Source organism: Dryas octopetala, chromosome 4 (assembly GCF_963921425.1).
Source record: "Dryas octopetala chromosome 4, drDryOcto1.1, whole genome shotgun sequence".
Lineage (NCBI taxonomy): Eukaryota > Viridiplantae > Streptophyta > Magnoliopsida > Rosales > Rosaceae > Dryas > Dryas octopetala.
In genome coordinates, this window is record NC_141369.1 from 15,860,271 (window position 1) to 15,876,392 (window position 16,122).

The following is a 16,122-nucleotide window of genomic DNA, read 5'->3' on the forward strand; positions in this document are numbered from 1 at the left end:
TTTGCTGTTTCCCCAGACGCGACTCACAGCGCGTGGGTCATCCGGGTCTTTCGGGGTCCTCTATATGTTGCGTCATGGGGAGACGTTATTGTTCGTCACGGTCATTAATATGCACGTGTGTTGCAATGCAGACCTATTCTTCATCACAACTGTTGGGCTTTTGGGCCTATGGTCGAAACAGAAAACAATCAAATATAGGCCCATGGACATTAGGATGAGGTTATTTTTGTCTAGTAAATCAAACCCTTATTGATCTTACTCTTAAAACATTATTCTACTCACTCTCATCACTTTGGCTAACCCTAAAGACACATAGAGGTTTTAATTTATATCAAAGATAAATTCTTTCTAAGGAATGGTGGATTGTGCATAATTTTTTTTTTTGTTACATAGGACACAAATGAATCCTGAGCCTAAATCATGTTTCTAGGCTAACCCTAAGAACTTACTTAACTATAATTTCCTTACAAAAAATGAATATCAAAGTTGGTGAAAGATATCCAAAAAAAAATAAAAAATTGTTGAGAACCCAAGGAACAAAAATCCAATGCATACAAATCAAATGGTCTCAAAACATTCAAAATCATTGAGTTCTTGCAATGTCTAAAAGACTCTTAAGAAAATGTATGACCACTACTATTCACTTAACTAAACTATACATTCCATAAAAATAAGTTTCATTTGTTTCAACTCCTCACCTCTTCTCAAACACACCACCAACCCTCATCTTCCGGAACGTTGGACATTTATGCTCTCTTCATCTTAGCCCTCTCGTAGGTACTAACATTTCTTTTCATGTTTATTTATAATTTCTTTTTACTTACATTATTGAGTCGAGAAAATTATCTTATAACAATTATAGAGGCAAATATTTAGATTACAAAACACTTATTGAAACCTTGCAATCTAATAATTTACCTTTATTATGTTTATGTATGCTCACATTTCTCATACTGAGGCAAATCTAACGACAAAAAACACTACCGAACTTAAAAAAATAATAATAATAAAGGAAGAATCGGGATTAAGGATTTGGACAGTGGCAGAGCTATAAATGGGCACCATTGGGCTACAAAATCTCAGGCCACCCATCTTAGCCCAATTACACAGTTATTAGTGGGCTTGATTCGTGCAGCTCACAATTTTTTTTTTTTTTTTTTTTACGGAAAGCGATGTCGTTTGACCGGCAAACCACCCAGTAGAAATAAGAGAAACAGAGCCGAAACTCTTTTAGTTTCTTTCGTATCTTCTTCAGTCACTTTGGTTTTCCTACAATCTCTTTCTCGCTCTATCTGTTGGGTGATCGAGATGTTGAGGCTAAAACAAAGTTGGCCGATCAACTTTGAAAAAACCCCAAAAACAAAAGGTACACAGCTCTTTCACTTCTCCACCTAACAAGCTAAAGAATTAAAAAACAAAAAAACAACTGAGGTAATTCCATGTGAATTGTTTACCTTTTCCATGCTTTAACTTGCATTTGAGCACACCCATCTTGTTTTCATTACCCTTTTTCTATCTTGCTTCAAATTAATGTATTCAAGTATGACTGAATTATTGTTTTGTGTGGTTCATGTTTCCATGCTGTCTCATTGGATATTTATTGTTTGTTTTGTGTGATGGTAGTACCAGCTATAAATGTGTGATTATTTGATACCCTTTGATGCATGGTGGTTTTACATTCTAGAACTGTTGTTGCCTCTTCCTTGCCTTGTTGGTTGACCAAATTACCATCTTTACAAACTAATTTGCACCCACAACTTGAAAAAGAATTTCACTTGTTCCAAGTGATTGCTAGTGCATTCTGGTATACAATAGTCATTGGTGGTGATAGCCTTTCGGAGGAGACTTTGGGCATGAAGGACAACTCACTATATGAGTGTTTGTGCCTGCTCCATGCAAGGATTTTTGTTCATCCACACATTTCTACAATCTGATTGAAGGTCGTTTTGCAACACCGGGATTCATTCTAAAGGAAATGTTTAAGGTTGGATTAGAAAACATTTTGGGATGATGGATGTAGTCTTGAGGATGAGTTGTACATTCTATAAAGGGAACTTTATATTGTTGGCATTCAGGGAATATTGTATTAATTAATGGGAAAGTGGTAATCCATGAATAATGTCATGTGGGCTATGAAACAGTTTCCAACATTAGTCTCATTATACTATAAACATGAATGGGCTTTCAGTTAGGATTCTTGAATTTAATGATCAGGTACTCTATATGTTGTTGTTTCCTTTTGACTGTCACAATTCAAAAGGAGCCTGATGAGCTAATTGGTCATTGAAGGCGTTATGCTCTCCTCTCAATGCCAATTATGTATGTTTCCCCTTTTTTTTTTTTTTTTTTTTTTTTTTTTTTTTTTTATGCAGTTGAAAATTCCATATTGAATAATGTTAAAAGTGTTTTTACCAGAGATCGTAGGTAATTTCTCTTGACAGTTCATATTGCTGTATATTTTAATGTGCATCTTTGTTTTTGCCTGTGCCATCTTAATTTTTTTATTAAGTTATAATAAGCCTAGAAGTCTTTATTGCTCCATAATTTTACAAAATTAAACTAACTTAGTAGATATGTTTAAGTGATGTATCAGATTAAAAATTGCTTAACATGTTGGAGCAGTCACAGTTTCATAATACTCCTTGTATCATGATACTGAATAACATTGTATTGATTCATCTGTTGCAATTGAATTATTGGTTGAGAAAATATATATATGTTACTTTGCGATGACTAGTGGTGTCCAATTTGATTTCAGTCTAGATGGAGAGAAGACATGTAGTGTAGAAAGGAAGGAAAGTTTTAAAGTAGATTAATGCCGGGGAAATGGAGAGCAGTACATATAAGGACAAAATTTTGATTTTTAAAGCATGATTCAGACACTAAAAGAGGAAAGGGTTAACTCACAGGTTTAAGGGATTCAAGTAAGAAGAAAAGAATTCTCATGCCTCTAATGGAATTCAGTTTCAATTCAATAGGTCGTAGAATCTCTAAGGTCTAGGATAAATTAATTATGTCCAATTAAAAGTTGTCCTTCTTACCGAAAATGGTCCAAACCTTTACCGCAATCTCATTCATGTCTTTAAAGCAAAGATCTTGACAGAAATTTATAAATCCAAATGATTTTCTAGAAGGACAAGCCCGCTAAGATCTCTCTAAACACTATCATTCCCCCATTTACTTAATTTGTGCAATTGTAGTTCGACCCCTTTTTTTTTTTGGGGGGGGGGGTGGGTTGGGAAGACGAGATAACAATTGGCCATATGTTGTCAGTAGAGGATCTTTTCTATTTGTGTTTAGTGACCATTCATTTGGACACCCCTAAAGGATCATACTTGTTCCACATAATTTTCGGAGAAGCGAGTTATTATAGGGCAAGCATTCTACTTCCAGCTAGTCAAATCCACTAATCCTTGCAGAAAGGAAAGACAGTGGAAAACCAACTTACTTAAAGACGGAGTTGTCGTTACTTTTTTTGGGCGTATTCAGCTCATTCTAGACTCTTTGTAGAATGAATACTTCTATGAATGGGCCGTATTTGTATGGATACTTCTATAAGTGGGCTAGCCATTAAATGCCGATACTTTTCAGATTCTCTCGGATATATATCCGTCTTCTTAGGCATGTCAATAATCATAGAATAAATTATAAATATGTAAACTTCTGCAATACTTATTATATAGGGTGCGTCTTTGACACATCTCAAATGTATATTGCAATCAATTCTATTGTTGAAAAGAACAGTGGTTGAATTTATAACATAGGATTGGTTTATATATGGTATGACTAATGCTAGAGTTGTGAATGTTTATGTCATTATACTAGCACTCTCCCATGAGCATACAAACGTGCTTGCAAGATTTCTATTTTCCACCTTTTTTTCCTTATTTTATTTTAAATATAGTTGATAAGAGGATCTTTTCTGTTGTGTTTTATATTTAGTGACTATGCTATTGGAAATTCCTAACTGAACATACTAGTTCCACCTTATTCTCTAATAAGTGATTAATGTATAGGCCAAGCCTTCTTCCAGCTCGTCGAATTTCTTGCAGAAAACCAACTTACTTAATGACCAAGTTGCTATTGCTTCTTTTTAGCATTTTCGGCCCATTCTAGAGTTTTCATAGAATGAATACTTCTATAAGTGGGCTGTATTTGTATGTATACTTCTATAAGTGGGCCGTGCATATATGCATACATCTACAAGTGCGTAAGTGGGTCATATTTGTATGTATACTTCTATAAGTGAGAAATATTTGTATGTATTTCTTTTAGATACTGATGCTTCTAAGATTCTCTTGGATACACACCCACCTTCATATACATGTCAAGAATTATAGATCAAATTCGTTAATTTGGAAATCCAATACTAGTTAGGGCTCATCTTTGACACAGGAATGTGATTGAATTTGTAAATTTTCTCTCTTTCTTTTCGTAGGAGAATTTATAACATAGGATTGGTTTATAATTTTTTTATATATGGTATGGCAAATGATAGAGTTATTAATTCTTATGTCATTATACTAGAACTCTTCCATGTGTGTACGTGCATTTGAGATTGCTATTTCTATCTCTCTTTTTTTTCTTATTTTATTTTAAATATAGGTAATTCTAACCGACAGAATTGTAAACCAGTTGTGGGTGGCTTTTCCTTTGTTTCCATATATCAGTGTTTTGCTTTGTTTTTTTTGTTTTTTTTTTTTAAATATGGATAGTTGTAACTATACGGAACTCTAAAATAGTTATTGGTAGTTTCACCCAGTAAAATTTGAGTCTGAAGAAATTTTTAATAAAAGCGTAGGACATAAATATTGAGTACATAGGGAAAGTGTGAATCAAGAACCCAACTTTTCTCTTTATATAATGCTATAGATTAATTACAAATGCAGGATATATATATATATATATAAAGTATTACAAAACAATGCATATGTATGTTTAGAACTTTATTTATTTATGTATTGATTGAGTAGCCCTTCCATATCTTCTCAATCTGTATCCTATATCCATGTTGATGTTTCATATATTCGGACATGATGTAATCTTAGTGTAATTAATAAAGGCTTTGCCGTATTTGTAGTCTACATGGGGTTGGGAGAAAATATTGGTAACCCCAACAACCAAATGCTAATATCATGAAACTGGATTCTGGTTCATAAAGGCCTTAGAACTCCTTTTCATATTTGTTTAGTCATACTCTTACTATACTGGTATTTTGTTTCTTTCACTTCATCATCTAGTCAATTGGAATATGATTTCTCTTTTGAGGATCTACGTTTTTAGGATGTCTTTTCCATTCTTCCTATTAGTATAAGATAATGAATATATGGACCAAGAGAGGAATGTAGAACTGCATCAAAGCAGTTGTATGAATGCTCCAGCCAAGAAAGAATCAAATCATGTACTTTTTCATAATTCAGGTGCCAACACATGGAATAAATCTTTTCTCCTGCACTTTCTCACACATTGAATTTAGAGCAATTTGTATTTGGTTGGGCAGAAACTTTTAAGCATTTCATGGTTCTAACTATTTTAGGTTTTAGATTATACTCATATGTGTTTCTGCATTTTCTATATTACATTTGTCAATCAGCATTTCATTCATCTACCCAGTATGTGTGAAGCTAAACATGACTGTCGTATCATCATGACACAATTATAAGGTATAGATTCTTAAAATTTTGACAGAAGTACAAAGATGTTTGTGTGTGTGCTATTGAATCCATTGTATTAATCATACAAACCTTTGTTCAAAGTTTGTATTTATGTAAATCAACAGAGAAAAGTAATGGAACTTCGATACATTCTAGATGGAAATGATGGTTGACTCTTTTGTCTGTGTCTAGGAATATTTATCAGGCAAGTTCATAATGGAGTGTGTAATACACGTTAAACATAGATTGCTAGATTTATCCTGTGTAGTAGACATGCTTTACCATTGGCCACAGATGCAATGCAAATTCAACTCATGTAAATTTTTCTCATCATTTGGATGATGATTTTCAGGTGAGTCATTATTGTTCAATGAGGCTCCATAAACTATTAGCAGAGGAGTGGGATAGAGAAGTTAGTGAAGAAAACTGGAGTAGCAAGTGGGAGATTGTCCTTTCCAGGGCTTTCAACAGAGCAGATGATGCTTTTAAAGACAGGGCATTAGCACCATACACAGTTGGATCAACAGCTTTGGTGGTGATTCTGTCAGCCTGCCAGATCATTGTCGCCAATTGCGGTGATTCTAGGGCTGTGCTTTGTCGTGGGGGTCAAGCAATCCCTTTGACATCCGACCACAAGGTCTGTCCATAAATTTCTAATCTCTTTCTTTCCTTTGGCTATAGATTGATATGGATACGGTCTAAAGCTCAATGGTACTCATAGGTTATTCTTTGCATGTTTTCTTCTCTTTTTTTTGGGTCAAAACTTTGCATGTTTTTTTTTTTTTGGGTCTAAACTTTGCATGTTTGCTTTTTATGTAATTATTCATTCTTTTACTCACTCAATCTTTAAGCTTATATTTTGTTTTTTTTAGAATAATTTTATATTAACTATACCTACCCAGGGCCGGCCCTGAAATATGTGTTGTGCTCAACTAAAAGTGTGGGCCCTTTTCAAAATCTACATTAAAAAATATTTAAAAAAACAAATTATATTAAAATTTAATGCGTATTACTAATACTTTTTAATCTGACTATGATAGAAATATATACATATATATATATATATAAGAAGAGAATGCCTATGTATCTGATTATCAATGGTATTATAGTGTTATAATAAATAAAAATGTATTATAGTGGACTTGATGATTTTGGGCTGAAAATTTGAAGACAATAAAAATATAAAAAAAATAAAAATAAAAAAAAAATAAAAAAAAAAACAAGAAAAATATATTAATACAAGTGCCAAATACAAAAAGTAAATACCCACATGACCAACCCACCAAGAGAAGCCCAATTTGATAAAACTCAACTAACCACAGTTTAAGTTAAAGTGGTGTTGATGTTATATGAATAGCAGATAGCTTTGAAATTACATACATGAACCAAGGTTGGGGGTTCTTTATTATGGGGGGCCCTGTCCAAGTGCACCGGTTGCACATGCCCAGGGCTGGGCCTGTACCTATCATTAGCATATGTAATACATGCTTTTGTTTAATGGCTGAAGATTTTCATATGAAGTTCATGTGCATTAAATTGTTATGTAATTACATCTCAAGCACTGCTCATTGTCAATTTTATTGCATGAAAACGTTGAATATGCATGTAGAACATTATGGACATGAAAGAATATGGTTATGTTGATATCTGGTAGATTCTAGTTTCGTTATGTCAAATCCTTAGACAAATTGGACTATGTATAGATGTTTCAAATGGCAGTTATTACATTTGCTTTTGTATGGTCCTTAGAAGCTTTGATCTGTGAGTGACAATTCTAATTGATCCTGGTAGGGGAAATTTTTTGACCTTGGTCGTGTGGCCTTGTGGGAGTTAGCTTTTGTGAATTCGTGATACCTTGTGTCAGGGCTGGAGTCACCCCCCCCACTACTTCAAGCAAACCCTCTAATATTAAGTTACGATCTTGCAATATCAAAAGCATAAACACTATTGGCCCCTGCAAAAAAATATTGAGTTATATTTTGTTTTTTTAAAGTATAATTTTATATTAACTATACCTACCCCGGGCCGGCCCTGAATTTTGTGTTGTGCTAAACTAAAAGTGTGGGCCCTTTTCGAAAATCTACATTAAAAAATATTTATAAAAGAAACAAATTATATTAAATTAGTGCATATTAGTAATACTTTTTAATCTGACTATGATAGAAATATATATATATATATATATATAAGAAGAGAATGTCTATGTATCTGATTATTGATGGTATTATAGTGTTATAATAAATAAAAATGTATTATAGTGGACTTCATGATTTTGGGCTGAAAATTTGAAGACAAACCAAAAAAAAAAAATATATATATATATATATATTAATACAAGAGCCAAATACAAAAAGTAAATACCCACGTGACCAACCCACCAAGAGGAGTCCAATTCGATAAAACTCAACTAGCCACAGTTTAAGTTAAAGTGGTGTTGATGTTATATGAATAGAAGATAGCTTTGAAACTACATACATGAACCAAGGTTGGGGCCCTTTATTTTGGGGGGCCCTGTCCAATTGCACCTGTTGCACCTGCCCAGGGCCGGGCCTGTACCTACCATTAGCATTTGATTAATACATGCTTTTGTTTAATGGCTGAATACTTTCATGTGCATTAAATTGTTTATGTAATTACATCTCAAGCACTGCTCAGTGTCAATTTTATTGCATGAAAACTTTGAATATGCATGTAGGTATGGACATGAAAGAATATGGTTATGTTGATATCTGGTAGATTCTAATTTCGTTATGTCAAATCCTTAGACAAATTGGACTATGTATAGATGTTTCTAATGGCAGTTATTACATTTGCTTTTGTTTGGTCCTCAGAAGCTTTGATCTGTGAGTGACAATTCTGATCGACCCTGGTAGGGGAAAAAATTTGGCCTGGGTCTTGTGGGAGTTAACTTTTGTGAATTTGTGATACCTTGTGTCAGGGGCGGAGCCACGTTGAGACCAACAGTGGCCATGCCCCTGCCCCCCCAAAATACTTCAAGCAAACCCTCTAATATTAAGTTACAATCTTGCAATATCAAAAGCATAAACACTTTTGGCCCCTGCAAAAAATGCAGAGTTAGACTATTTGGCCTTTCTTTGTTGACTCTTGGCTGTGTGCGGCTCTCTCTCGGTCTTTAGCCCAATTTCCTTGTGCTTGTGTTTTTTTTTTCCGGTACATCATTGCTTTACTAAAAATTGGAATAGTTAAGTTATATATATAGTAAACCAATTCTTACTAGTAAATGTACTAGTAACCCAATATATTTACCAAAAATAAAGAATAATTAGGTAAATTAGTTAAAAAGTTTGACTAATAACTGCTTAATTTAAATATGTTAAAGTGAACTTTTATCTTCTTCTTTGTTTCCTTTTTATTGCATGAAAAATTTGTTTTTAAATTGTTCCACAATTATTTTAATGTAATTTGTAGTTTTTATTTATTTTTTTGTTTAGCTACAACATGTTTTGTAGGTTGTTAATTTTTGGATAGTATGTGAATTTTATAATTTTATGAAATATGACATGTTCTATAAGATTTTTATTTGGTTTGCAAATGACAAAGTGATATGGGTTTTTAAAAGAAAAAAGGTACCTTAAAACTCTTGTTGAGGTTAAATAATGTTGCTTCTATTTTTCCTTGTGTTAATTTTGCTTTGAATACCTTATACTTGTGCTTTATATTTTGGCCCTTCAAATCTAAATTCTTAGCTCCACCCCTGCCTTGTGTGATGTGGTACTTAAAGCATGCTTTCATCTTCTTTCTTCACCACCCCCACCTTTTTTTAAGGAGGGGAAGAAAATGGGATGTTTGTGGACAACCTTGTTCTTGTGATTGCCATTGTTTGTGATTGGGAGCAAGGAAAGTGGGAATCAAAGTTTGAAGCAGTAAAAGACTGCAAAGTGTCAATGTCTGGGAATTATCTTTCTTTAATCTGGTTTTTCTATTAAGTTTACTTTTTTACTTCAAATGTGTATATGTGGTCTGGAGTTTAATATTATTGCACTTTGTAGTTGCTAATAAATTATCCTGCTGTCATCTTGCCACTTTCCCCATTACTGCTCTTGGGCTTGATTCAATGAGCACACATGCAAGCATATGAATATATAATTGTATATATTTTTTATGATGTGGAATCCTGCAAGGTATTGTTGTGGGGAGTTTTACCTAGGGTTCGTAGACATGTCAAAAATATTTATGCATACTACATTTATTGGGTAGAATTTCTACTTAGTTGCGCACTATATGAATAGACTTGCCACTGTCTACTCTTGCAGCTTGACAGAGAGGATGAAGAAGCAAGAGTCATTCGGGGAGGTGCCAGAATTCTGTACTTGGGATGCCCCAGGGTGGAGGGGATTCTTTCTATGACAAGAGCCATAGGTTTTCCTCTGCCCCTATTGCGAACCAATAAATTCCTCCTTTTACTATTTACTGTTTATTTTATCAAAATAAGCAACAAACTCATTTGATCCTAAATATCCTAAATAATATGCATACTTATATATACGTCTTTGATTCAGGTGATCAAGATCTGAAACAGTGGATTATTTCAGAGCCAGAAGTTACTTTCTTCACCCGGACCGAAGAAGATGAATGTTTGATTCTGGCGAGTGATGGCTTGTGGGATGTAATGTCTAATGAGGAGGTGATGGGGTTGGCCTGCCGGATGCTGAAGGAGCAACGTAGGCTGTTTGCAATGGGAACCTATGGTTCAAGCTGCCCAGCACAGTATGTTGCACAAGAAGTTGTCACACATGCTCTCCACACTAGTTCTGATAATGTTTCAGTTATTGTTGTGGACCTCAAAAGGCTGAGGCGAAAGCGCCAACCAAAAGCAGCGGATACTTTTAGATCAAAATAGCGAGAGACTAGGGTATTCAACTGGACATTTTATATATTTAGTTTTTGAACTTTAAAACTAAGAAGTTCGAAGTTCGAGCCAGTATGTATTAATAAAGCATCTATGCTAGTTGAACTTTTAGAAATATTTTCCCCACATATTATCATATGAAGCATTTGTGGTAGAATCAGTACCGCTTTGTGAAACCAAGTTAAAAAAGAAAAGAGAAGAATTTGTTTTACAATTTCTAGCTAAGACCCAAGCTCAAGTGCTCAACCCATGCACTATTATTTGGGTTCGGGTTCGGGCTCGTGCTCGGGTTTGGGCTTGAGTTTGGGCTCGTGCTCGTGCTCGTGCTCGTGCTCGGGTTTAAATGGGTTGCAAATAGTGAGAGACTAGCCTAGCCATCTATGGGTACTTCAACTGGATGTTTCATATATATGGTTAGGCATGAAAATGGACCGGATTTGGATCCGAATTTGATTTGAAGTAATTAAAGGGATATAGATTTGTGATCTCAATCCGATGATTCAATTACGATCCAAATCTAATAACCCATTAGCTTAACAAATCAAATGTGGATTAACGCTAATTCAATCTAATTTAATATAATATTTAATTTATTTTTTATATTTTTAACAAAGATTGTATGCGTAAAAGTAATTTGAGGTTGTTTACATATTTAAATACACTTTTGTACTTAATTACATAAGGAGTGCTACTATTCCCACCCCATGTCCTATTTTTCACCCACCCTATAATTACACCCCTTTAAAATTTTAAGAAATAATAATCCTCTTTTTCCACCCCCTAATGTCCCTAAAAATTCTTACTAATAAATACTCTTTCCACCAAATTTCTTTCTCTATATTTTCTTTCTTCCATAAACCCTAAACTCTATTCACCTACCAAATTTTGAACTCATATACAACCTCATACATACTCTTAGATCAAATAAGAAGAGAGCGAGAGAGGAGGGGGCAGGGTTCAATCAACCGATAAATTATAACTTTGTAATGTGCTCAAGAACTTTTTATGTTAGGGTGAGATTGTGAATAAGAGAATAAACCAAACAAAAAAATTAAAATAACAAGGGGGATTTGAGAATATGAATGATCGAGACAAAATCATATATTTGAAACAATATCTTAGAATCAGATTGTGAATAGATCTCTGTAGAAGAAAAAAAGAAAAATAAATTATTGTTCATAAATCCAAAGTGGTTTTCCTTATAGATTAAAGTATGCAATATGAATGGAAGATGAAATGAGTTTAGGTGGGTGTAGAGAAGTAGGTGAGTAAAGTATCTTTTTGTTTACATAAGTCTTTAGAGGTCATTTATCAAAAATTAAACAAGTGAATAATATTTTTATAAAGTAGTGAGTGGGAAAATAGGACATATGGGTGAGAATAGTAGCACTCAATATGTTTAAAGTTCAAAATTAAAAATATATACATATACAAGAAAATAATGGCATTCAGCCTAATACTAATAAAATTTTAATCATATTTAAGTCTCTATATAAATCCAATTAAAATCGGATCAAATCAAATCCGATACTAATCGGATATGGATTGACATGTTGAATCTGATAATCCGAATGTGATTTGAATCCGATTATGAATGGATTCGGATTTGAATTTAGGTTAATTCGATTACAATCCAATCCATTTTCAGGTCTGTATATGGTATTTAAAACTTTTAAAAATTCAAAATTTGAACTAGTATGTATTAATAAAGCATGTTAATTATGTTATTTGAACTTTTAGAAATCTTTTCCGAGCAGATGATCATATCAGGTGCAATTTGAAATGCATTTGTGAGAAAATTAGTAATTCTTTGTGAAATCAGGTAAAAAAAGAAAAGAGAAGAATTTGTTTTGCCAATTTCTAGCTAAGAAAAGGTTACTAGGACCTATAATTTACTAATTTTAGGGGTGCAACTCGAGCGGGTTGGTAAGTCAACCCAAGCTTAACCCATACTTTATTATCCAAGTTCGAGCTCAGGCTCGGGTTCGAGTTTCGGCCCGTGTTCGGGTGTAGGCGAGTTGCAAATAAGTGAACCTAACAAAACCCAAACTAACTTGGATTGGGTTCGAGGTGGGTTCCTTCGTTCGAGTTGTCCAATTTCCTTGGGTTGTACTCAACCTGGGAAATCAATGCACGAGTTGGGCTCAACCTGTAAAACCTTTGTTTTGATAAAAGTAACCAATTAATCAAGCACTCAAAACTTCATATATCAATTGGGTTCAAATAAAACACAGCAATACCTTCAAGGCTTCAACATGAAAAAAAAATAACAGTAACAACATCACAACCATATTGTTGTCAAGCGCCTAGTTTGGGTTTATTCCACACAAAAATATATAAAAAATAGAATACTTATTTTGACCTCCTCTAGGTTCTCTTCAATATCAATATATAAACTAGATATCATATTACTAATTTAAACTAAAATATAAACTAATATATAGATTATTATATAAAACTAATACAATTCATGTTCTGAATTTGGGTTGGAATTCAAGTTTGGGGGTTCAGATGGGCATGACCTTTACTCAAGCCCAACCAAAAATACGGGTTAAGGTTGGATTCGGGTGAGTTTTGACTTTTTCAAACTCTACCTCACAAGTTCAAACACCAAGTTGAATTCAAGTGGGCTCGAGTTGACCCGGCCCAAGTTGCACCCCTAACTAATTTATAGGGGGAATTACTAGGGGCTTAAATTTGCAGAGTGTGAAAGGTGTTGAGGTCAAAAACATGGTTTAGAAAGCAGGAACCTCTTAAGGACCATGGCGCTGGGATGTATGGTTATATAGCTTACCTAGGTTTCACTTGCACAGGATCCCCTTAAACTGTAAGGACCATGGTGCTGGGATATGGGTTTCACTTAAACAGGCTCCCCCTTAAAATCAATTCTCCTTGAGATATGGTATCCCTTGTGTATTTGCACTGGCAGAACAAAACTTATTAATGGAATTTCCAAATTTAAAACGAAGCTAAAAACCTTCAACATGAGTCTGTAATGTAATTCAACAATGCAATTCTATTCTCTACAATAATTATCTAAAACTGGCCTTTCCAGTTCCCTTTCCTGTTTCATAGGCTTATATACTATGTGATCAAAAAGGCATTCCAATAATGAAAATGGCCACTGAAGACCTTGGTGATGAAAATGAAGAAATTCTCATCACATATTTTCTGGAATCATGTTCATATTTAACAAACTATTTTTCACTATTATGATCTAACTACTGCACATATTTATAACTTGGATACATGTGGAGTTTGTGTATGTATGTAATAATTAGTCATATTATATGTGGTGTTCCATTTGTGCTTCTCTGTTGGCTAATACTCTACCACATAGCATGTCATATTTGCATCTTAGACATGCTGGACCACTAATCACTAATTACAATTGTTAGCACACTAAAGTTCTGCCATCTACTATTCAGCATAACCCCTTGTCTCAAAGGGTTACATTAATGATTCTGCCTATCAATAAATCTAATTTGGTATGATTACCAAGTTCTTTCTCTTTCAGGTTTTTTTGGCCAAGATTCTCTTTCAGGTTAATTTGCAACTAGGACATGTCTCATTCAGTTTATTTGATTTTAGGATTAGGCAGAAAAACCAAAATTAGCAGCAGCGTTATAGTGCGGTTGCTACTTGCAATAATGTCTACCAAATAATGGATTCTTATGATGATGTGCAGAATTGATTCTGCAAGAGAATATCTGTTGAAAGGTCATCAATGCCCACAAAATTGGGTTTATTCCCAGGAGCGCATTCTTATTGAGAAAGGCAATTGAAAAGGTACATCTCTCAAGAATGCCCTGTAGCAGCTAATTCATTGGTGTGTCATGCAGCCCCAACCATTGCCTTTAGGGCAGTGGCATTACTGCACCCCCACATATGCTCCTTTCTTGTCATTGAATCTACTAATTGTTACTTCTTCTTTTTTTCATTAAACATTAGTTGACATAAAGCTTTATGTTTGTTCAAAAAATAAAACTGTTATTTTTACACTGTCCAATTATTTCAAACAACCTTATAATTTTTTTCTTTTACAATAGATGAAGACCTGAATTCTGTTGTGTAAGTTCAGCTTTCATTTTACTCACTAAAAAGTGATGACCTACTTCATACCAAAAGTGAGCACAATCACCTTATTACCTTCAATGTGCATAATAACTAATGAATGATCTATGAAGCCATGCTGAAGGTGATTAGGTTCATTGAAGATTAATATTCACAAAGAAGCTGTGATTAAATCTACCTAACATAACATTGTCCCCAGTACTTAAGGACTTTTGCATTCTTCTTTACCATTTGCTATGGCTCCATCTTCTAGAAAAAGAGCCATCCAACACCACATCAACTGGCTTGTCTTTTCTTATAGTAAATAGAATATTGTGGCACAAAAAACACAAACTCCTAGAAGGCCAGAACAACTCTACTCATAAAAAAACTTCTATTTTCTTTTAACTTAAAACTTTCTCCTGTAGAATCATATCCTTTAATCTCCTAATAAAGCCAATTAGCTATACAGCCTATACTGAAGTAGCAGAGACCAACTTACCATGTCATTTTGCTGATGTAATTTTGTTATGGATCTGATCAAAACCAAATCTCATATTGCATGAGAAGGCATATATTGATCATTTCCATGGTGGGATTCTTATCAACATAGGAGAAAGTGATTGGAAAAGGAATCACAAACTATGCCAGCAAAAAGCAACACAAAATCATTATTCTGATCCCACTCCACCCACCCAAGCCCCTCAGCTTTTCAACTCTTTTAAGAAAGCATACAAAGCATACAAAAGAGCAGATGTGACCGCACATTGTGCAAAAAAAAGTTTGAGAGAGAGTTGTAATACCTCTCTTTCTTTCACTTCTCACTTGGGTGTGTGGCAGAGGAATAAAGGGAGAATCTCTTCTTAAACACTTCTTTCTCCATTTAACATCTTGCTGAAATTGCAGGCAGAGTGAGAGTGAGATTTAGAGACTGACATGACAAGGACCACTGCAAGGTGAAGTTGCTGTGTCAATCATTATTGGGATTTTCTTTCAACTGACATGTTCCTAATTTGGTTCACTTGATGATTCTCCCACCAATATTCTCTACCCACCAAATCCTATTTACCACTGTAACAAGGACAATTCTATTATAGAAAGTTTTTGAAGGGGGAGTATGATATATATAAAGTACATCACAATAAAATAGAAAGTAAGGAGTCTTCGTAATCAAGAAATAAAATTTCGGGTTTCGAAGAAATTTTGATGAAAATTTTGATAAAAATTTTGAAGATTTTTAAATTTCGACAAAAATTAGACAGAAATGACATAAATTACTATCAAAATACGAAAATTTTAAATGAAACTTTACCATATGTTTATTTAACATATTATCTACTAAATTGATAAAAAATATTGAAGAAACCAAATTATATAGTAGGCTTCATGTGATATAAGATGAATATAATGCACGCTGGAGACAAATACTGTTAAATAAAATTAATATAATGAATAAATGAAATTATTATATTATTTATACTTTATAATCTGTACACTAAACCTTATATATTTTATAATCTATATCCTATATTGTTTAGGATATGG

At 33.7% G+C, this 16,122-nt stretch overlaps 1 protein-coding gene across 3 annotated transcripts; it reads left to right on the top strand.

The window, feature by feature from the left end:
• The first annotated feature begins 1,246 nt into the window (after window positions 1–1,246).
• On the top strand, window positions 1,247–10,662 carry LOC147287310 (putative protein phosphatase 2C 6). 3 transcript variants are annotated; one of them, XM_086242273.1, is made up of 4 exons: window positions 1,247–1,366; window positions 6,007–6,291; window positions 9,929–10,034; window positions 10,175–10,662. In XM_086242273.1, exons 2-4 carry the CDS (start codon window positions 6,025–6,027, stop codon window positions 10,513–10,515), a joined length of 714 nt encoding a protein of 237 aa, XP_086098399.1. In that variant the 5' UTR covers window positions 1,247–1,366; window positions 6,007–6,024; the 3' UTR covers window positions 10,516–10,662. The 3 variants fall into 3 exon arrangements, with proteins under 3 accessions (XP_086098399.1, XP_086098400.1, XP_086098398.1); XM_086242274.1 differs by having other exon boundaries at window positions 1,339–1,431; XM_086242272.1 differs by lacking the exon at window positions 1,247–1,366 and adding an exon at window positions 1,681–1,984.
• Window positions 10,663–16,122: the final 5,460 nt, after the last annotated feature.

Coding starts and splice junctions, on each gene's coding strand:
- LOC147287310 (XM_086242272.1), top strand. Junction 6,292..9,928: donor CTTTGACATCCGACCACAAG/GTCTGTCCATAA, acceptor CTACTCTTGCAG/CTTGACAGAGAGGATGAAGA. Junction 10,035..10,174: donor TTCTATGACAAGAGCCATAG/GTTTTCCTCTGC, acceptor TCTTTGATTCAG/GTGATCAAGATCTGAAACAG.